The sequence below is a fragment of the Primulina eburnea genome, chromosome 15, assembly GCF_022965805.1.
Source record: "Primulina eburnea isolate SZY01 chromosome 15, ASM2296580v1, whole genome shotgun sequence".
Taxonomy (NCBI): domain Eukaryota; kingdom Viridiplantae; phylum Streptophyta; class Magnoliopsida; order Lamiales; family Gesneriaceae; genus Primulina; species Primulina eburnea.
This window is the reverse complement of record NC_133115.1, coordinates 27,436,916-27,459,590: the sequence shown is the minus strand read 5'-3', so window position 1 is coordinate 27,459,590 and position 22,675 is coordinate 27,436,916. Positions and strand designations below refer to the sequence as shown.

General features: G+C 33.9%; 2 protein-coding genes across 3 annotated transcripts; one reads left to right on the top strand and one right to left on the bottom strand.

The window, feature by feature from the left end:
- Positions 1-1,147: 1,147 nt before the first annotated feature.
- LOC140814216 (transcription factor GTE6-like) lies at positions 1,148-8,377 on the bottom strand. 2 transcript variants are annotated; one of them, XM_073173134.1, is made up of 9 exons: positions 8,233-8,377; positions 8,029-8,154; positions 7,496-7,711; positions 5,032-5,109; positions 4,417-4,641; positions 4,077-4,175; positions 3,503-3,561; positions 1,980-2,130; positions 1,148-1,725 (listed from the first exon to the last, which is right to left on the bottom strand). In XM_073173134.1, exons 2-9 carry the CDS (start codon positions 8,152-8,154, stop codon positions 1,516-1,518), a joined length of 1,164 nt encoding a protein of 387 aa, XP_073029235.1. In that variant the 5' UTR covers positions 8,233-8,377; the 3' UTR covers positions 1,148-1,515. The 2 variants fall into 2 exon arrangements, with proteins under 2 accessions (XP_073029235.1, XP_073029236.1); XM_073173135.1 differs by having other exon boundaries at positions 8,241-8,376.
- A 2,968-nt stretch (positions 8,378-11,345) lies between these two features.
- Positions 11,346-12,015, top strand: LOC140814305 (brassinosteroid-responsive RING protein 1-like). The gene has a single exon (XM_073173247.1). The coding sequence runs from the start codon at positions 11,404-11,406 to the stop codon at positions 11,908-11,910; it is 507 nt and encodes a 168-aa protein (XP_073029348.1). The 5' UTR covers positions 11,346-11,403; the 3' UTR covers positions 11,911-12,015.
- Positions 12,016-22,675: the final 10,660 nt, after the last annotated feature.

Here is a 22,675-nt window from a genome sequence, read left to right as displayed (position 1 = left end):
GGAAGCATCCTGTCATCCTTGAACGACAGATGATCAGGCGTGACTCCGGTATCCGACACTCCAATAATTACAATGAATTAAACTCGCACTAATATGAAATGAGCATTCATGTCTCATTCTGTATATTCATGTTTGGTGATTCTCATATTCATGGAAATAATCATTTCTTCTTTTTGGATAAGATCGATCATTCTTACTTCTCATTTTTTATACTTATAAAATATTTTTCTTATTTAACTTAATTAATATAAATCTATATCTTCTTAATAATAATAATAATAAACAAAATACTATTATTTATAAATAAAAATAATGATAATAATATTAATATTTACAATAAATAAAATAATAACTTAATAATGACGTCATAATAAAATAAACTAATTGTTAAACAATAATTATTATAATATTTTATTGAAGAAAAAATATTTTAGTAAATAAAATATTACGAATAAAAATAAAATTAAGATTGATAATTATATTATTTTTATGATAAAATTTTATAATAATAAATAGAATATTAATATTTATAAATTTTTAATTTTTAATAATAATTAAAAAAATTGAGTAATTATTTTGAAATTTAATTAAAAAATTATTTGACAGATAAAGTATTTTCATTTAAAATATGTTTCACTTTTCTTGTACTAATTATTTGAATAGAATAAATCTATCAATCCATTCCATTTATTATTATATTCTAAAGTTAATTCTATTTCTACTTCCAATCATGGTTTAGTATTGGTCAACTTTTTCGTCATCACATTATGAAAATAATTAATCCAAATACTATAAGTCTATTGCAAGTCATTATAAGATAACATTTGTAAATGTTTAGAAAAATGATTCCGGGCTTTTTCTTTATAAAAATATTCAAATATTGTAAAAGAAAAATCCACAATCATTTTTTAATTATGTCCATTTTTAGAGCTTCATTTTCTTTTCGACTTGGGACAAAAGAATTGCACCTATGGTAAATCTACATAAAATAGAATAATTTTACGTCGATAAATTAATCATTTACGGATAAGATTAATAAACTTGTAAGTTCCATAAAAAATCTAAAAAAAAAATCCATTTTTGAGAAACAATAAATAGAGAAAGGTCAAAATCAAGATAGAAGCAACAGTAGTACAAGAACTCTGACCATCGAATCAAAGTCCAACTAAAATAGGAACTTTGAATGTGATGGGATTACTAAAAATACTTTATATTATGGTGATAAAATTACAAGTTTACAAACATTATGTCAAATAATCTTTGACATAGAGGAATACTCCTAGATTTGACTTGAAGCTCAGGATAAACTTCGACTCCTTGCTATAGATCAGGAATACCATAAGTGATGGAACCTTTATGCTTAAGCTATGACATACAAATCACCAGTTATCTCTATGTTTTGATGCAAAACTACTATCCCAAAAATCTATTGTCTATCAATGGCGGCCCTTCGTCGCTTGAAATTTATATTCTAATCAGAATAAAAAAAGGAGAGAAAACTCAGCTTGATACGAATTAAGGTGAGGACTTTTTCTTACGTTTCTTTGCAGTCTTGGCAAGAGCATCACATATCTCTCTTTTACGTTTGGAGACTAAATTGTTCTCGTGGTGGTTAGCAGCTTCTCGAGAAGTGCTATCATTGTTATCATCCTTGCTTGAACTCTTGCACTTTACCTTCAACACATCCTTCACAAAATATTTCAGTCTCCACAATGTGGATTCACTCTGTATCCAATATATACAAGAGAGGATTAGGATGTTTTCAAAGACACTAGAATGCACTATTTGGTGCGAATAATAACATATTGATTGTTTCCTCGTCCTTGTCACACTTAGCGTTTAGCGTGAGTTCTAAAATAATTGGAGTTATATATTCTTCTGTCATCTATATCTTTCAATTTACTATCTTCATCCTTTGTTATCTTATCAACGAATCAAACGATACTGTGGAGTATAAATAGTACAAGGTTAATAAAAACCTGAGCATTTATGTCAAGCTCCACCTCTTCAGCCGTGGCTTGAAAGTTAGGGTTATTTAGTGCGACTATCTCGAGCGCCTTGCTTAAATTTTCGGGACATAATTGGGCAACAGCAAGCCCTAGCTTTCTTTTCTCCATAGTAGATATTTTCCTGCAGTTGTATGTTCAAACATAGACTAAAACATGAATAAAGTCGACAAAATAATGTTTGCTTGATTATTAATACACACCTGCAAGCAAATTAAACCTCTAAAGTGCAAACAAAGCAAATACCTGTAGCGTAGTATTAAATCATGAATGTAAAGTGCAACAATGGCGTCCTTGTAATCAAATATTGACATTCACATCAAGCAGGCAGAGAGCAGCAGACATGGACAGCCAAGTGCAAAGTTGACAACAATTACAGCTGAATCTAAAACAATTACACAATCACAATCTCGTTTAAACTAGCATACTGCTACTATTTATTAATTTGGGGGAGAGGAGAGCAAACTTCAAAAAGAGATTGTGTACCCCCAGTCGTTAACGAAATTCAGAAGCACTCTTTAAATTAACTAAGAGTGTACTTGAATTGAGGGATTTCAACCCATGGATTTCAAATCAATTTGATTGATCCGATGAATTTATGTTGAGTGAATTTCAAATCCAATCTTTTATTAATTTATGTAGCCAAATCAAATTAAGTCTCTCCAAATCAAAGTCATTCCTCCGAGCACTACCTAATGTTTTTGAATTTTAATTGAACCAATGTTGCTTGTAGATTGATCCCATGTAGAACATAACATTCGCATTGGCAATATTCTCGACACTGATCTGATAAAATCCCTTCTCGGTCACCCTTTATGTTGTGTTAACTCTCAACAAAGAACGATTTTAGGGCTCAATAATCTGACAGATTAGCCCAAACTAAAAGCCTATTCAGTTATAAGCAAAATCCTCTCAAGCATACATATTAGTTTACAATTGCTTGTGGAATTGAATATAAGCTTGTAGCAGCGCGTAGGTTAGAGTTGATGCTTTGTGGGTTGGGTCAAAACATTTTTAATTTCCAACTACTTTTTCTAGTTGATTCTTCATGTTTACTACATACTCAATATCGATTGAATTGTAGGCTTCATGTACTCGAGATACGTTCTGACAGTCACAACTGTATCTAGTCTGGGTAGGTGGGGCAAGGGAGAGGCATCATACTCGAATACCAGCGCTCTCGGATATAAATATTGTTTCATGGAATGACATCAGCAGCTTCAGAAGAGCACCAAACAACCTTAAATATAAACATGTCATCAGTTTAATGAGTAGACACTGGTGCTGGATAGCTCCTAGTTACATCGAGACTCCTAGATATTCTTTTGTTTTTGGTCATGTTTACTCAGGGCTCTTCTGCACAAATACTGAGAATCAAGGCAGCTAGACATAAATCAGACAGAGCAGCCAGCTTATTTTTATTGGCGACAGAAGAGTTAACATATGCGGGAATAAGTTATGATGCAAAAAGGAAAAACAAAAACCAAATAACCAACCTGCACTTTTTAATCACCTTCTCCCTGAGCTCTTCAATATGTATATCAACCTCATAAAGCTGAAACAAGACACATACCAACTATCAAATCACTCATGAGTAAGGGTAATGCCACAAGTTTCAAGATTATTTCTTTAGCTCAATATGTTGTTAGTGGAACTAGTAATTATACGTTATGAACCCAGATCACTCGAGATGAGAGGTGAGTTCGGGAATGAAAGCTCATACCATTTAAGGGGAACAGATTACAAGATGTATACCAGAAGACCACATGCCTAAAAGGGGGAAAGAATAAAAGCAGGAAGAGTTGGTTAGAATAGGGTATTCATTTGTTTGTTTCAGTATGACAAGCAAGTGCAAGAGACAAGGGAAATATTCTCTTCCAGAGGGCCAATTCTTAGTTCTATAGGGATTGTGTCATTTCTTTTCACTATGTTCTAGAAATAGTTTGATTCTTTGAATGAAAGATATTATTATCATTCAATAGTTTCATTATATCTGATTTAACATTAATTATCGGCCATCATATAATCTCTTTTCTGGGTTGAAAGAGTGGTTGAAGCATTGGACCAAACCTCATTATTTATATCCCTGGCCAACTTCGCATAAGCTGCCTCCTGAGCTAGCTGAATGTTCATTTGTGCTTCAGCTTCCTCTGCTTCTCGTTTTTCTTCCTGTATTAGAGAGGTTAAAATATATAAGCATCTCCACAATATTTGATGAGTAGGTTGCTTGGGGTATGGGGATGCGGGATTAACAGATGGAATGCAAGTATATCCATTGAGATATTGGCCCAGGCCCACTCTTCTATACACTTTTCTATCTAATCTCTAATCTAATAGTAGTAATCCTATCCTATCCCCATTTCGGTACATGTGGTTTAAATTTTAAAAAAGTATAAACTCGGTACCTTACCTCTTCAACAACTTTTGGCAATATCTGTAGCCACTTCTCCTCAAATTTTTCCAGCAAGACTTTGGCCATAACATGAACATCACTCTTTTCATCATTGTATTTCATCGCATTTTTAAAAACCAGCCTCACATCAGAACATATCTCACGAATATGCTTATATCCAGTACCATCCTTGGCCTCCATTTGATTTTTTATTGTACTGAAGTCCATCGGTCTGTCAATAATCTGATAAACAACATTAAGCAAATCAATCAAAGCATGCAAATAAACATTTAATGCAACAGTTCTAGACAAATGAATACCTAAAACCAATGCTACATTTGGTTGAGCTTATGGTTTTTCAATCTCATTTTCTTTTTAGAACTCAAAGATACGTTAGTGGAGACTGGAGAAGTACTAAAATGGTGTTTGATTAACATGCTTTGAATGTTGACGTGAGAAATGAGTGAATATGGAGATTGAATGTGTCACTAATGTAGAAAAGGGTAAAAAGTAACGTCTGTGATTCATTTGTTTAAAAAATGTGAAAAAATAAAATATTTCAAAAATATAAAAAGGCAAAGCAGTTTTTAAAGGGCTTGTTAATGTTGAAAATAAGGAAAAAAAAAGTCTTACCTGATAGTAGTCATCCAACCCAAGTCCTTCAACATCAACTGGTTGCATAAATGGCCATGCCCACTTGTGCTGCGTGATCTGAAAGATTAGTCAATATGACAGATCATTTGATTGGTGAGGTAACCTTTAACAAAAAAACAAAAATTTCAGGGTCAATAGAAGTAAGAGTTTGAAATATAGAACATCGTCAAGTAAAAGATACCACATCAAGCACTATGGGGATAATATTTTGCGGACTACTGGGACAGAAAAAGCTTTTACTTAATATGATTTTCATTTCCTAGTGTGATATTGTGCTCACAATTGAGATCTCCATCCTTCCCAAGCAATGTTTAATATTTGAAAAAAAAAATTATGTTCGTGAGAAATCCTTCGGATACCACATCTATCACTCTGGGGATAATATTTTGCGGGCTACAGGGCCAGAAAAAGCTTTTTCTTAATATGATTTTCATTTCCTAGTGTAATAGTGATGCCAATTTCGCTAATAGATGCTTATAATTCAGATCTTAAGCCTTCCCAAACAATGTTTAATTTTAAAAAAAATATTATGTTCGTTAGAAATCCTTTGAAGACGATCTAATAAAAGCACATAGCCTATTTCTTGTCATATGATACGGGCTTAGAAGATATGGGCCGTACAAATCAAGAGAGGCCCATTTTCTCTCGAGTTTATTCTAGAAGGTAGAACAGAGTTGCACGTGAGAAGGGGGAGAATAAGAGGGAGAAGAATGGGCAAGGGGGAGTTAGTTATTTTCTTTTATCATTGTTAGCGTTATTAGCTGTAGCTAGGGGAGCATTTATATTGCTTGTACAGAGAATCATCTCTGGGAAATACCTTCATATATTACAATTAATACTATATCATATATTTCAGCATTTTTGCTTGTGTTTGATCGATCATTGTTCCTGCAATATTTCTTATTCTATGTGACCAGTAACCAGCATCCTAACATCATACCATAAGTTCACCAAAGAAAACAGGAATAAATAAACTGTAATGATACAATAAAGCAGTGTTATAAATTTCAGCATAGGCGCCGGCCGAACCACACCGAAAAAGAAGTGCCAGTCGGCCAGCCTAGGCGGCAAGGACGCCTAGGCGGCCCTAGGCGCCCAAAAACCTCTTTAAAAAAGTCTTTTGAGCTTTTAATTTTTAAATTAAAATTAAAATTCCAATTAAAAAACGAACCGTAATTTTTTATAGGCCTTAAATCAAAGTCTAACAAAAAATGCGATTTATTGATTTGCCCTAATACACTAAACTTCATCTTATTATGTTAACATCGTGGAATCCGCCTAGCGGCACCTAATCCCTGCCTAGGTGGCCTAGGCGTTGGTTCGGCGCTGGTTGAATTTTAGAACTTTGCAATAAAGTAAAATCCTCAAGAAGAGAAAAGAATATGGCATTATTCCTAAAAGCATACAAATATAGAAGGATAATTTCAGGACAAAACCAGGAAAAATATGTCCCCCCCTTGAAAGCAAGTAGTGAGTGAAAAGGAGCAAGAGCGTCAAAAGGAGAAAAAGTGAATAAATTTTTGCTTCCATCCCTCTCAACTGATAATCAATGTTTCATCAAGAGAACGAATGTTACAGCAGTATAATTTCAGGAAAAAACCAGGAAAAATATGTGTCCCCCTTCACAGCCAACAGAGAATCAAAAGGAGCAAGAACATCAAAAAGAGAAAACGGAAAATAAACTTTTGCTTCCAGCCCTCCAGACTATAATAAATGTTTTATCAAGAGAACGAATGTTATGATAGTAACAAAGTAAAAGAGAAATCCTTTGACGTGTCCATGAAATCCATTCAATATTTATTATTCATAACTCAAACATTGAAAGTCCAAAAATTACTTTTTCAGTTTTCAATTTGGATATTCCATCCCATCATCATATCATCTTATTAAAGCATTTCCGCTCCCTAAATGACCACAACCTTCGAAATGATTATAAAACTTTCTAAAGTTTTAACAACATCAAATTAGTTCTGCATTACCGATCATGAGATCATCATAGAGGGCGCTCAATGTAATCACGCAAACTCTACAAGCATACATGGTCACAGTATCCAACCTAGAATTTGTATAGCATGGGCATATCAGACTATAAGTAACTGTCCTTACAGGCACAAATTCCTACAATCTCTTTGGCGAGGGGCAACTGATAAACTGGTGTTAGAAGATCGACATCATTATCATGTGGATTTCTCATCAAAGCAACAAATTGGCATGAACAGCATATAATCCAACAAAATTTGACAATTGGCATGTTTTAAAAAAATAAGAATGGGTCATATGTTAATCAACTAAAAAAATGCACATTAATTAGGGAAAGACAAATCTTGATACCAATTCAATGTACCCAAAAGCCAAAACATCAGCTGAATATAAATTTTTTTCTGCTGGAGGTTGGTTTGCGTAGACATGTAATAATGTCAAAAATATTATCATGTAGACCTGCCTGACGAAAGATGGTTCCAAAGTGGCGCACGAGCTCTTGCATTCTCTTTGCAGCTGCTGCTTCTCTACGTGAAGCATCCTGGTGTAGCTTCTTCATGCTGGGAATATGTTTCTCCTTTTCTTTGTCCTTCAAAATAGAGGCACTTCTAGAAGTGTTTGGTTCCTTTATTTTCGCATATAAGTAAAATTGCTCGATTTCATTCACTCTTTGCTCAAGCTGCAAACCAAAACAGAAATTAAAAAAGAAAATACCAACTATTATAAAAGCAGTGGAACAAAATACATAATACGTAGAATCAGGCAAAGTTTGCGAATACAAATTCTGGGGATTTTATCATCAAATCTACCAGTCGCTAGTTATCATAATTGCAGAAATGTGAATAAAAACGTGGGACAAGATTTAGATAGTTTAATCATATAGCTTGCAACATTACTAAGAGCATTTGATGGGGGAGGGGAGGGGAGGGGGTAAGTCTTCAAAGGTAAAAGTACTGAAACTAATTTAAGACCAAGGGGAATCGTGCGGATGCATACCTTGTCAACCTTAGCAAACAGATCATCTACTTTAGGATTAAAATCATCCACTTGAGCAGCATTACCTTCCATGTTTCTGAATGCCACATTTGTAACATTCTCATCTGACACATTCACTAATTCCATCTGAAATTAGGCAGAGAATCCAATTGTTGAAGATTCAGAACTGTTTTGGATTAATAAAGATAGAGCAGAATCAATTACGTATTGACCGAAACACTAAGGTTTGCTGCGGCGGTCAGAAAGCCGACGTCCTCTCTTGCTGCGACAGTATGCTGCGAGAAGCGTGAAGTCCGACAGATCTTTGCCGTGCTATTTGTTGGGCTGCTACCTGTCTCTTGGGCTTTGTTGGGCTAAAATCGAATTTTTTTTCTTGAACTTTATTTGGCGTCTCTTCCCACCCATGCGACTCATCTCTCCTACAACCAAGTGGCTGAAAGGTATAATCCATTTGAAGTTCGAAATACAGCCAATTTTGTTTTATTTTCAATATGAACTCGAGTTCGGTTCGAATGGTTCGAACCATAGCTCGAAAAGTGGTACACCAACACAGAAAGGATAGTAAAAAAAATCATGTACATCTTCAAAAGGTCCACGAGTAAAATCATAGTAGGGGAAATGGAAGTTACCCGTGGAAAGACTATTTTAGAACCAGTACATCGTTACGGGATTATGCTTAACTTTGATGTACTGGACTTCAAAAACAGATAATATCTCATTGATGATTGGACATCGACTATGAGGATCGCAGCATGAACAATTGATCTCAATAAAAAATGATTCATTAAACTTTTAGAAATGAGTCTTAATCAGAGAACCAGTCCTAACCAGAGAATCTCTTAGTGAGATAGCTGGAAGAATTAACACACTATTTAAGGCATAATTTATAAGGGTGAATCATTTCTATAGTCGAGATACATAGAAAAAATTGCTCAAGCTATGTATAGTATTAAATTACATAACATTTATTTAGTGGACTAATTCATTATTTTATTCAAGAAATATATATGAAATTCGGGAGTCGAAAAACGAACAACAGTGCAACACGTTTTCTCCAAAATTCCAAGTCCATAAAAGAGAAATACTAATCATGAAATACATCTAATCCAGATATATTGACTAGAATAGAATATTTTCTTTAAAAAAATTGACAGAATTGTGTCATTTGGCATTATTACAAAAGAACTACAAAATATTAAGGGGTAAAAACAATGTACTTCATTATGTTGTAGAGAAAATAATCTTCCAACAATTATTGGAAGTAAATCACAAAGGTAGAAGTTGAAGAGTTTTAAGTCTCATCCTTATACATAAATAGGCGAAGTGGAAGGAGTTCTTGGAAAACAAAAGCAGTAAGGTCTAGGCAAAAAGTCATATCTTACAAATCTAGACAAATAAGTGTACAATCATTAAGTAGGAAGGATGTCATCTCATGCATCAAACTCATCTCGTATTACGGGACAAATACCAACAAGAAAAAGTTTTAGAAGAGATATGACGAGAGCTAATCAAAATTTTAAAGATTATAATTGCTGGACATGCGAACAAAGATGCCAAATTTCAACCAACTGTACAAAAACGATATAAAGAGAATAAAACATTTTGAATCAACTCCTGATATCGATTAAAAGGTTATGTTAAAAATAAGATTATATTTAAGCTCAAATAATTATTAAAAGTCTAATTTTAATAACGAGTTTTGGATTTATCCGGGATTAATCGCCGCATGAAATGCTAATTAACGAATTAATTGAAACGCCTAGTTTCAGTTTTATAAAATTATGGAAAATTATATTTAAGCTCAAATAATTATTAAAAGTCTAATTTTTTAATTTGGAAATTTTATATTAAGGTTTGGTTTAATTCGAGTTAAAACGCATTAATACGCCATATTTAAATATTAAATTAAAAGTCCTCGATTTATGCTAAATAAAAATATGAGAAAATTCATGTAAGCTTAAATAATTATTTGGGATATGTTATAGTCAATGGAAATAAGAAAATCTCAAAAACGTGAAATTTTATGTCCGAGGGTAAAATGGTCATTTTACACCTAGACATTAGTAATCGCCACGACAGTGCTATGAATGCTGTTATGTGCTAATATGATTATTTTCAATTGTTATGGATGTTTATGAAATTTTATATGTTAAAAAGATTATTTTTAATGTTTATGAAATATATATATATATATATATATATATAAATATATATATATATATATATATATATATATATATAGACACACATACAAAATAAATACATTGTTTCAGAAATAACTCCTCATATTAAAAACAAATATATTTTATTTTAACAGAAAAAATAAATATATTGATGCAGTCGTTAAAACTACTTTCATAAATTAGTTTATTTAAGGAAAATAGTATATTTGTTCTTCCTAGTTGTCATATTTTCTGTTTATGTACTCATATTTGTCAAAGTTAGCCGCTAGGTTTTAGTTATATAATTGTAGAGTAAGTCTCTTGTGAGACGGTCTCACATCTTTATCTGTGAGATGGGTCAACCCTACTGATATTCACAATAAAAAGTAATACTCTTAGCATGAAAAATAATATTTTTCATTGATGACCCAAATAAGATATTCGTCTTACGAAATACGACTCGTGAGACCGTCTCACACAAGTTTTACCATAATTTTATTATTTTTTAGTCATATTTCACTTGAAAATTAACATTATTATGGACAAGTTAATGTTTATAATATCACGTCAATTTTTCCAATACCAAATCCCCAATCATCTATGACACGTAACTTTTTTTTTATAACGTGGAACTCGTAGCCGCTACTTTCTGATACACATCAGATAAACATTCAAGCTATCACAATAGCTTGTAAATCACGTTAATCAGATAAAACAAACTAAACAAATCATTTGTTTGTGATAGGCTCTAGCCATTTAATAAAAAAATGATATGAAAAATTGAGCTCATGACGAATGAAGGAGCCACGTGGATGAACATCCACGTCTCGGGTGGTCCAATTTTTTTTAGAAAAATTATACGTAAATTTTGTATAATTTTGGATTGATATATATTGTTTTGATAGATTAATTTAAAATATTAAAATATTTTAGAATTTAAAATTTTAATCTAAATAAAATTATATTTCTGACTTCGTCACGGTTCATGACCATCACGTAACGTGCACATACCTTATTGAATAACTATGGAAAATACCAAACTAACCAACATGACAACCGACCCACAGACCACCAGTCCCTCCGCTGTCATTCCTATAATGTTGAGACCCATATTCGTCATTTCACGTCACCCCTATTTCCACTATATAATCCACCATTCTCCTTCCTCTCCGCTTCCTCATTCTACACGCATTCTGCTTCCGCCGGACGAGAAATGGGATTCCCCGTTGGATACAGCGACCTATGCATCCCCAAAACGTTGGTTTACCTGCTCACAGTTCTTGTTTTCTTCCGTAAGCTCCTGTGCGCGTCTCTTTCTCTCCTCGATTTGAGAGATCTCCTGGAGCCTCAGGCGCCGCAGTACCCATCTCGGCTCGAGCCCGCGGCGGAGCCCAGGTCGGCGTCGGCGGCTCTCATCCGGGAGTTGCTTCCGGTGGTGAGGTTCTCGGATTTAAGTGGGATGGAGCCGCCGGAGAGCTGCGCTGTCTGCTTGTACGAGTTCTCCGGCGACGATGAGATCCGGAGGCTGAGGAACTGCAGGCACGTGTTCCATCGGAGCTGCGTAGACCGTTGGATGGACCACGATCAGAAAACGTGCCCCCTTTGCCGGACGCAGCTTATTCCCGAGGATATGCAGGAGGCTTTCAACGAGAGGCTGTGGGCGGCGTCGGGGGTTTCGGATATATACGGCGAGAATTCCGCCATTGCCACGGGTTTGTAATTGTAGCCATTGTCAAGTGTTATTGGTATACGTAGAATGTAAATATAACAAGAAATTGGAATTACAAATTACGTAAAATGAGAATGAAATTATACTCTTTTTTTTTTTTGTAATTTTTCACAGTTTCTTGCAAAATTGTCTGATTGAGCAATTGGGGTTGGCGGTATCAGCCATTCGGGTTATGATTCATGACAAAAATTTGTGTGAGACGGTCTCGCGGATCGAATTTGTTAGACAGATATCTTATTTGGGTCATCAATTAAAAAGTATAATTTTTTATGCTAAGAGTATTATTTTTTATTGTAATATGGGTAAGGTTGACTCTTCTCACAGGTTAATATTCGTAAAACGGTCTCACATGAGACTTATCCATGATTCATTGGTTTGAAAAATGTAGATTTTATTCCAACAATTTTCTTGTTAAAAGTCCATTTTATTGAGAAATTGAATGTACTGTCCAAGATTAGGCTGATGAAAAGTAAAAGAATAAAAGTTGAAATAGTTGAGATGGCTAATGAAATAAATTTTTTCTAAATAAAAAATATAGAGGATATTTTGCGTGATGATTTCACGAATCTTTATCTCCGAGACAGGTCAACCCTCTCGATATTCACAATAAAAAATAACATTCTTAACATAAAAAATAATACTTTTTAATGAATGACTCAAACAAAATATATATTTCACACAAAATACAATCCATAAATACAATCTATAAGATCATTTCATATATATTTTTGCCAAAAATATATCAAAAGATTTTAAACTGTGCGTCAATTAATGAAAAAGCAACATTCGGATAGCAAGTTGAATTATGGGGACGAGACAAAAGTAGCAAACATTGAGGATGCAACGAATCAAGAGAGTTTGAGCCAAAATAATAGCCAATTTTAATTTTATAAGTTAGGTCTATTTTGAGTTTTAATCTTATTAATTTAGATTTTTTTGGTTTAAAATTATTAAATTCACTTAATATAGTTTATTTGACATTAGTTATCTTTTTTTTATGGTTATATGATAAGAATAAATATTATATTATATATATTAAAACCTATCTGAACAAAAATAAATAGACGACAATTTTTTTCCTTCTCATTTTTAAGTGTTATGATAGTTTTGTGTTCTTTTTTGCCTAAATAAACTTTAATTTATGTTTTGTTTTCACCACATGTATCGTGTAAAGTTGATATATATGTCAAATAAATTATATTCATATTTGGTGGATTGTTTACCACATCTAATAAATTTATAAACTGTTTTTTATATATAAAAAACTATTATCTCAAAAAAATTTTATAAAAAAGTCAAAACCGCAAATATTATTTATATAAAATATTATTTTTTAGTTTTTTTTTATAAAAATATATTTATTATTCATGTCTTCGTAGTATTTAGAGCAAACATTTTTTATATTACTCATTCTACTCAATACCAAAAATTTATTAATAATTAATATATATATGTATGTATGTAAGTATAATAGATAGTAATATAATCCTCGTTCCTGTAAAATATTAACTGCAATATTTTATATAATATTGTTATGTTTAAAAATTTTATTGGTGTAAATTATAATATATTTAAAAAGCAATTAAAAATCTATATAATAACCGATTATCTGTGTATTCGATAATATTAAAAAACATTATATAAGATCTTTTTCTCTACCATAGGGGCTAGGTCTCACCTAAATTCCAGTTGTCCACCTAGTTACGGCTTGCATTTATCGAAGTATTGAGTTTTCAAATTATTTTCAAAAATTTATTTAATTTTTAGCTAAAAAATGATAGTCTTTAGCCCGAGATCTTAATGTATGATAATATGTAATGATCGACTATACATTATTCAATTATATTAAACATATCAAAATAATTTCGATATATGTGAAAAAGGTTAAAGCATAACAAGTGGTTATATTTATGAACACATATTATTAAATATTATTAATTTTTTATACATTACGACATTTAAAAGATAAACATTTATATGCAAAATGGAAAAAATTTGCAGACTTTGAAAGATAAACATTTATATGTTAAATGGAAAAAATGCGAATTTTGGCTTGAACGAGTAACATTCTTGGGTCATGTCATCTCAAAAGAAAGCATATCTGTTGATCCAAGCAAGATTGAAACTGTTAATAACTGGCTACAACCAACTACTGTTAATGAGATACGTAGTTTTCTTGGGTTAGCTGGTTATTACCGTCAGTTTATAGCGAGATTTTCTAAGATAGCATTGCCTTTGACTGCTTTAACACGAAAGAATGTGAAATTTGTATGGAACGAAGCAAGTGATCATAGTTTCCAAGAGTTAAAGGCAAAATTGACATCAGCACCGGTCCTTGCTATACCAAAAGGAGTAGGAGATTTTGTGGTATACATTGATGCTTCGAAACAAGGTTTATGAGCAATTCTAATGCAGCATGGGGAAGGCCATTGCTTATGCCTCAAGACAATTGAAAAAATATGAAAAGAACTATCCCACACATGATTTAGAACTTGCAGCAGTGGTATTTGTGTCGAAAATATAACGTCATTATCTGTATGGTGAACGTTGTGAAATATACACGGACCACAAGAGTTTGAAATATTTATTCACACAAAAAGAACTAAATATGAGACAACGACGTTGGTTGGAATTGGTGAAAGATTATGATTGTGTTATTAATTATCATCCAGATAAAGCCAATATTGTTGCAGATGCGTTAAATCGAAAATCTAGTTTTATTTCCGCAATGCAAGTACAAGAACAAATTTTATGGGATTTACAGAACTTAAAGATTAATGTTATTCCAAAGGGAGCTGCAATACAGTTATTGTAACGCCCCGAAAATTTAAAAGTCCACGCGAACTACATATATGTAAGTTTTTAAATTCTTTGTTTAATTAATTGTTTTAATTGCATTAATTAATTATGTTATGCATATTTACATGTTCAAAATATATTTTCTACATGGTTGCATTAAAAATGTATTTTAAGGGTTATTCGAGTTGCGATCGAGGAACGGAGATCGATGGCTGAAAAACGTAAAATGTTTTTTATTAAATAAATGTTTTTGATTAGTTAAAATATGGGTGGTGATTTTTCTTATTTTTGAAAATAATGGGTTTTGATGTGATTTTATACGCCGAGACGTAATTTTTATCTGTGTTGGATCTTGAACAAAATACGAACGTTTTGATAACCCGGCTAATAAATTCACAAATTTTATTAAATAAAATAATTTTTATATTTTTAATTAACCACTAATGAGCCTAATTAAATTTATTATTGAGCCTAAGCCTTATTAGTAGATTAAATAAGTATATAATATGTAAATTAAACCCCAAACCAAATCACAAACCCTTCCCCACTCTCATAAACTCACGGCCCCCTTCCCCAACAAATACCAACCCTTTTGTTCCCTAAGTACACGGCACACACAATATTTTGGAAGGGTGAAGTTCGAAAATTGCAAGGGTCTTCAAGCCATCGTCTTTGTCGCCGTTCTTCGTAATCGTCAACGTAAATTCGTGCGTAAAATACGCAAAGGCACGCCATATTCTCCTTTTACTCAGCATCACACCATATTATGTAATTATGTTTGAATTTGCATAAAAACAAGTTACAACTTTGAAGATTTTCGGATATGCATATTGTGTGATTGTTAAAACATTTATTTTGATCCAAAAACATGAATTTCATCTACCTAAGGGGATGACATGATTAGGATGTGTTAGGACCGTGTTTTACACAAGTTTAAGGGGTCTTAAAACACCCCAAAAGGCTGCACAATCAAGAAACGATCAACTGGAACCGGGTTTCTGTTATATAGATCATAGGGGCTCGGTTGATGGGGAATTGTGGCTTGGCTTGGTCAGGGCTTGGGGCCAGGGTGAGCTAGGGTCTATTATGGGTCAAGGGAAGAGCCCTAGCCACGCTAGGACTCGAGACCTGGGGTTGGGATGGAGTCCTAGCTAACCGAGAAGCCTGGGAGAGACGCGCAGGTTCAACAACTTGTGCATGGTGAAGGAGCTCGGGCAGAGGGCTTGGTTGGGCTAGGTTAGGTCCTTAGGGTCCTAAAAGGGTGCTAGAGGGGATGGTGCAGGGCCTGGTCAGGTTGGCGAGGTCCTAGCAACATCACGAGATGGGGGTGGGGGTGGGGTTTCACGGCTGCTGCTTGCACCTACTGGTGTAGCTTCGGTTTCAGGGGCTGGGGTCGAGTCCTTAGGTTTTAATGGTCCAATAGGGGCCATAGGGAGTCTGGGTCGAGGTTGGCTCAAGAGGGTTCGAGCTTGGCTCAGGGAAAAACGAGTTTGGCTCAAGGGTGCCTAGGTAGGTTTTTGGAGCTTTTTCTGCAGCTCCTGTGTTGCTTCGGTTTTGGAGCTTAGGGTCAGGTCCAATAGATTCTAATGGTTCAAGAGGATGCCTAGGTGGGTTGGCTCGGTTTGGCTCAAGGTGGCTTGGACGGGGCTCAAATAAATTGGGAGATGACTCGGTGGGTTCGTTAGTGTGTCAAAAACAAGATTTAAGAACTAAAAATGGAAGGTCCACTGGGGTGGTTCATGGCTCGCAAGGGTAGGATAGCTCATAAAAATGAAATGTTAAAATTTGGGATCAAATAATGTGTTTTGGATTTATCCGAGATTTTATCGCCGCACGAAACGTTAATTAAAGAATTTACTGAAAAGCATAGTTTTATGATTTATAAAATTATGGAAAATTACATTTAAGCGCAAATAATTATTAGAAGTCTAAATTTTTAATTTGGAAATTTTATATTAAGGTTTGATTTAATTCGGGATTAAAACACAGTAGTACGTCATATTTAAAGATTAATTCAAAAGTCCTCGATTTAAGCTAAATAAAAATATGGGAAAATTTATGTAAGCTTAAATAATTATTTGGGACATGTTAGAGTCAACGGAATTAAGAAAAAGTCAGAAACGTGATATTTTACGTCTAGGGGTAAAACGATCATTTTACACGCGAAAATAAATAAACGTCATGGCAGTGTTCTGAATGCTGTTCTATATGCTAATATGATTATTTGAAATGTTTATGAACTTTTATATGATAAAATAGGTATTTTAAATGTTTAAAGATTTTTATATGTCTAAAATGCCTATTTTATATGTTTAAGGATTTGTATATGTCAAATGTTATTTTAAATGTGTTGATTTTATACGTTAAAATGACTATTTTAAATGTTTTATGGAATTTTATATATTTAAGGATTTTTATGTCAAAAGGTTTATTTTAAATATTTACTATTTAAAATGTAAAAATGTTATTTTAAATATTTATGTTGTTGAAATGTTTATTTAAAAGATTTATGGATTTTTATGTGTAAAATGTTTCTTTTAAAACATTTATGGATTTTTATAAGGAAACGATAACGTTAAAAGATATGTTGCATGCTTGTTTTTAAAAGAAAATGGATATTAAATGCATGATTTTTATAAAGTGATGAAAATGTGAAACATTGGAGGAGGTGAAGTAATTATGACTATTGAGGATAAGAATTGGGATGTCGTGAGAGGAAAAAGCCCAAGAGGGAGCCCATTTTCCCGAGAAGGTCCTAGAGAGAATCCATGTGTGGGTAAAGGCCCTAGAGGGAGCCCGTCTATGGGAGAAGGCCCCCGAGGGAACCCCGACAATCATATTTTCATTCGATTAGGATAGGCCAAGGCTCAGTGGAGGAGAGATCGTCGCTGATGTCCCAGCCGTCCAGTACTGTGGTTACATGTAGATGGATCCATTGAATTTTTGAGGATGAGGAAAGTCACAATTAACGATCTGAACTCAATAAAAAAGAAAAATGTTTATGCTCATGATGAAATGATATACGTTATGAAATGAGGAAAAGGAAGAGGTTGAGGTTTAAGCTTGACATGTTCATATGAATATGTTTATGAGGATATGAAAAGGTTTACGAAATTATTTATGAAAATGTTTATGTTTCAAGTTTATGCATCATGAAAATGTTTTTACTTAAAATTTATGCATCGTGAAAATGTTTATGAAAATGGTTATGTTAAAGTTTATGCATCTTCATGAAAATGTTATTTTAAATACAATTATTTTTCACTGTTGCATGTGATCTGCATATGTATTACTTGCTATTAAGAATATGATGTGTTGAGTCTTTAGACTTACTAGGTGTGATTGATGCAGGTGATTATGATAATAATGTTAATGGAGGTCTTGATAGATGATCTGACTGTACTAGAGGTGCACATACCCGAGGACCGACGCTAGTTTCCGCACTAGTTTATCATTTTAAATTATGTTAAAGATATTTTATAACTTTTATCATAATTATGAGTGATTTTTGAGAGGTTATAGAATGGTCTATACTTTTCAAATTTTTTTTGGGTTGATACTAGGGGTGCAAACGAACCGAATCGGACCGAATAATGCTAAAAATTTCAGGCTCGAGTTCGGCTCGAATCTAGTGTGTTCGAGTTCGAGCTCGATTCGAAGTTCGAAATTTTCAGATATTTGGGCTCGAGCTCGGCTCGAAATGAAGTTCGAGTTCGAGTTCGGCTCGAAATATTCGAATATATTCGTGAACTATTCGAATTATTGCTCGAATATTAAGGTTTGAAAGCTCGCAAATACTCGAAATGTATATATATTTATTATATAATTATATTATATTAATAAAATATTAAGGCTCGCGAACTATTCGCGAACTATCGAACAAAATAATATGGGCTCGAGTTGGGCTCGAAAAAAAGTTCGAACATGTTCGAGTTCGGCTCAAGTTCGATAAGTTCGAATACGAATCGAATATTTATCGAGAAAGCTCGAAAAGCTCGCGAACATATTCGGTTCGTTTGCACCCCTAGTTGACACAATAGTTAGTTGTTTTACTTTTAAAATGATTCCAAAATATTTTATGCATGTGATTATGCATCTCGGCCAATTTAGTGAGGTTTTAAAAAAAAATTCTAACACGTTTTTAGAAAAAGAAAATGGCAGACGTCTCAGTTGGTATCACAGCAATGGTTCTGTAAAGGGTTGTGCCACCGTCAACTCCGGGAAGATCAGTCGTCAAGCCTCAAACTTGTAACTTTAAATGCCTTATATGATTTTATGATGTTACCTGCATAATTATATGAATTATATGTTCACGTCACATGTTTAATAGCTTTATGATAATATATGATTTATATGCCTTAGAATTTCTATGTGATACGATGTGAAATAAGAAATTATTTGATTTCAACGCATGTTGGCTTTGTGGTGGAATTGGACCATGTTGACTTGTGGGTTTTAGTATTGACGTTCTACTTTTTGGGCCATAAGTTAAGCATGAATATTATGAATGTCTTTGGGACACATATATTTTCTAAGAAAATATTTATGATTCATGGTTAATAGCTGAATTAATTTTTGGGAATTACTTATAAGTAATAATGATTTGAGGATTTGCAACGATTTTTAGAATATAGAAATGTATAAATTTAGATTTTAAGTTTTGATGAAATGTAAAATTAATTATGAGAATTGATTTTTTTGGGTAAATAAGTTTAAAAATTTTGAAATTATGTTATGGGAAAACTGTAAAAGGAAATTAAGAATGCCAAGAACTTATGTGTTAATCGTAGGATTTTTGAAATTTAGGACTAATTGAAATTTTTTTTGAGGAAATTAAGAGTTATTTTTTCAATTTTTAAAGAATTTGGGGACTAGTTTAGCAATAAGCGAGAATTGAATGTGTTAAATGATAAGAAGTTTCGATGATTTAGACTTTTAAGAATATTTGGAACCTAGTGATATCTTGGTTATAATGTTATAAAGAATGTTAATAAAGGGTTTTTAGAATGAATCAATATGAGGCTTGAAAATCTAAGCGTTAGCGGATGTATTTGGGATTTTAAGGTTGAAATATGATAAGTTGATGAATCTTTTGGGTATAAAATAAGGAAAGTAATATAGGATAAATATGGTCATTCATATTTTAATATAGGGAATCTTAAGAAAAGTTGAAATTCGAGGTCTTAAAATATAGCACTAAGTCATCATGGGTCTTTTTAAGTGCGATTCACAAACGAGGATTTAGAAGGTAAGATTTAATTGGGATCAAGGAGACGTAAGGACATTCTAGAACTTAAGTTTTATCATAGTAGCGCAGCGGAAGCGTGGAATTTTGAGATATTAGAACTAAGTCTAAACATTGGGTTATTAAGGATAAGCGAATTTCGAGGACGAAATTCAATTTAAGGGTGGAAGATTGTAACGTCCCGAAAATTTAAAAGTCTACATGAATCACATGCACGCAAGTTATTAAATTCTTTGTATTTAATTAATTCTTTTACTTACATTAATTATTTATGTTATACATATTTACACGTTTAAAATATATTTTCTACATGATTGCATTAAAAAATGTATTTTTAAGGGTTATTCGAGTTGCGATCGAGGAACGGAGGCCGATGGCTGAAAGACGTAAAATGTTTTTTTATTAAACAATTGTTTTTTATTAGTTAAAATATGGGTGATACTTTTTCTTATTTTTGAAAATAAGGGGTTCTGAGGTGATTTTATACGCCGGGACGTAATTTTTATCGGTTTTGAATTTTGAACAAAAATACGAACGTTTTGACAACCCGGCTAATAAATCCAGAAACTTTATTAAACAAAATAATTTTTATATTTTTAATTAACCACTAAGGGGCCTAATTAAATTTATTATTGGGCCTAAGCCTTATTAGTAGATTAATTAAATATATAAAATGTAAATTAAACCCCAAACCAAATCACCTACTGGGGTCGAGTCCTTAGGTTCTAAGGGTCCAGTATGGTCCATAGGGAGTCTGGGTCGAGGTTGGCTCAACAGGGTTCGAGCTTGGCTCAGGGAATAACGAGTTTGGCTCAATGGTGCCTAGGTGGGTTTTTGGGGATGTTTCTGCAGCTCATGTGTTGCTTCGGTTTTGGAGCTTAGTGTTGCGTGTTTTCACTACCGCAAGTATACGGTGTCAAGTTTTAGTACTGGTTAAAGTACAGGTATCGATCCCACGAGGAGTGTGTATAAAAATGTATATCAATTCTTGTAATTAAAATAGCCTAGACTTTATCTAGAAAAATCAATAATCAGTTTTGTTTGTTTAAACGAATTAATTGAAAGCAATGAATAAATTAAATCACCGGATTGAGAGATAATAATGAGAGAAAGTATCTAGAGAAATGATTTCACAAAGTTTCCACGATAATTATTCACAGTTTAATTTATATTCCTGAATTCCAATCGATTAATGGCCAAGAACACTTAGATTGTTTTATTCCCCCTTTCCCAAGTGACGAATAAAGTGTATCTATCAACTTCGATTCAATTATTCCTAATTAGAATCTACGTTTCATAGATAAGCGCATACAATGTTCTTACTAGGCCTCGCTAAAGTTATACGCCTTCCGAACGCTATAAACATTCAACGATGTGTCTCTAATGATCTATAATCCTAGTCCCTCTCCCGAGTTATAAGATTAATCAAACAACAAACAATTTATGGCCAGTAAATTGCAGTGCAGTAAACGCAGAGAACACAATTAAACGAAAGCGGAATTCAATCACATAAACAACGGTGTCAAGTCATCGTATCAACAGAGTTACGTCATTCTCTAGAATGGGAATTTAGTTCATCACGAAATCTAGATAAACACAATGCATGTTTGTTGATTCAGACATTGAGTTACACGAAAATATAAAAACGAAAGATAAAAGACAAATCCGAAGTGTCGTCTCTGTGTCCAGATCCGTCGTTCTTCGTATCTGTGATCGATCTTCGCGTTCCGGATCTTCGTCTCTTGATTTCTCCAGCCCTCCGAGGTGTTTTCTCTCCCAAAACGGCTGCCCCCTTTCTGACCTAGCTCGCGTGTATTTATAGATTTTGTGAACGCCGCCGCGCGCGCGGGGGCGCGTGATGTCGCGCGGCTGCGCGCACGCTTCTGGTCGCTGGCTCTTTTCTGCGCGCGGCTGCGCGAAATGTGGCGCGGAGGCGCGCAAGCATCTACCATCTGCTGTGTGTTGGCTCGCGCGCGGTTGCGCATGAAGTCGCGCGATGGCGTGCTCCTCTCGGGTTTGTGCGCGCGGTAGCGCGTGAAATGGCGCGATCGCGCGCGAGCTGCTGTGTCTGGTCGTGCATGTGTACGCGCGGTTGCGCGTAATCTCGCGCGCCCGCGCGCCAGCTTCTGTGCATTCGCCCCTTCTGTGCGCGCGCGGGTGCGCGTGATGTGGCGCGATGGCGCGCGACTCACTGGTCTTTCATTTGTATGGGTGTGCGCGCGCCTGCGCGTGAAGTGGCGCTGCCGCGCGCACACATCTGTCCGGTGATGTGCTCGTGGTCGTGCGCTTCTTGGTCCACTTGGCCTCGTGTTCGCTATTTTCTCCATTCCTGAAATGACAACATAAACAAACCAAAAACGCATAATTCTGTTCGAAACAAGCATAATTCAAAATGGATTTAAATGTAAATTAAGTGCAAATCTTGCACTTATCAAACCCCCCAAACTTGAACTTTTGCTAGTCCCGAGCAAAATGAGATAAAAACAGGAAGTTAATTAACAAGAAAAGAAACTCTTAAAAGTCATGGATTCGCAAGAAGTGATATTGGCCTCAGATTTTATCCATTTAATGTAATTCACGATTTCCCAAGAGTCACGTGTGTGTGTGATATGTCAATGTTTATTTACCCAATCGAATGCTCAAATAAAGTTGTCATACCCATTCGCCTTACAAACTCAAGAAATCATCAGCTCAGTGCAGCTCACATTTCAT

Coding starts and splice junctions, on each gene's coding strand:
- LOC140814216 (XM_073173134.1), bottom strand. CDS start 8,154: ATGGAATTAGTGAATGTGTCAGATGAGAATGTTACAAATGTGGCATTC. Junction 4,642..5,031: donor GGTTGGATGACTACTATCAG/GTAAGACTTTTT, acceptor GTTGTTTATCAG/ATTATTGACAGACCGATGGA. Junction 1,726..1,979: donor AGCTTGACATAAATGCTCAG/GTTTTTATTAAC, acceptor TATTGGATACAG/AGTGAATCCACATTGTGGAG.
- LOC140814305 (XM_073173247.1), top strand. CDS start 11,404: ATGGGATTCCCCGTTGGATACAGCGACCTATGCATCCCCAAAACGTTG.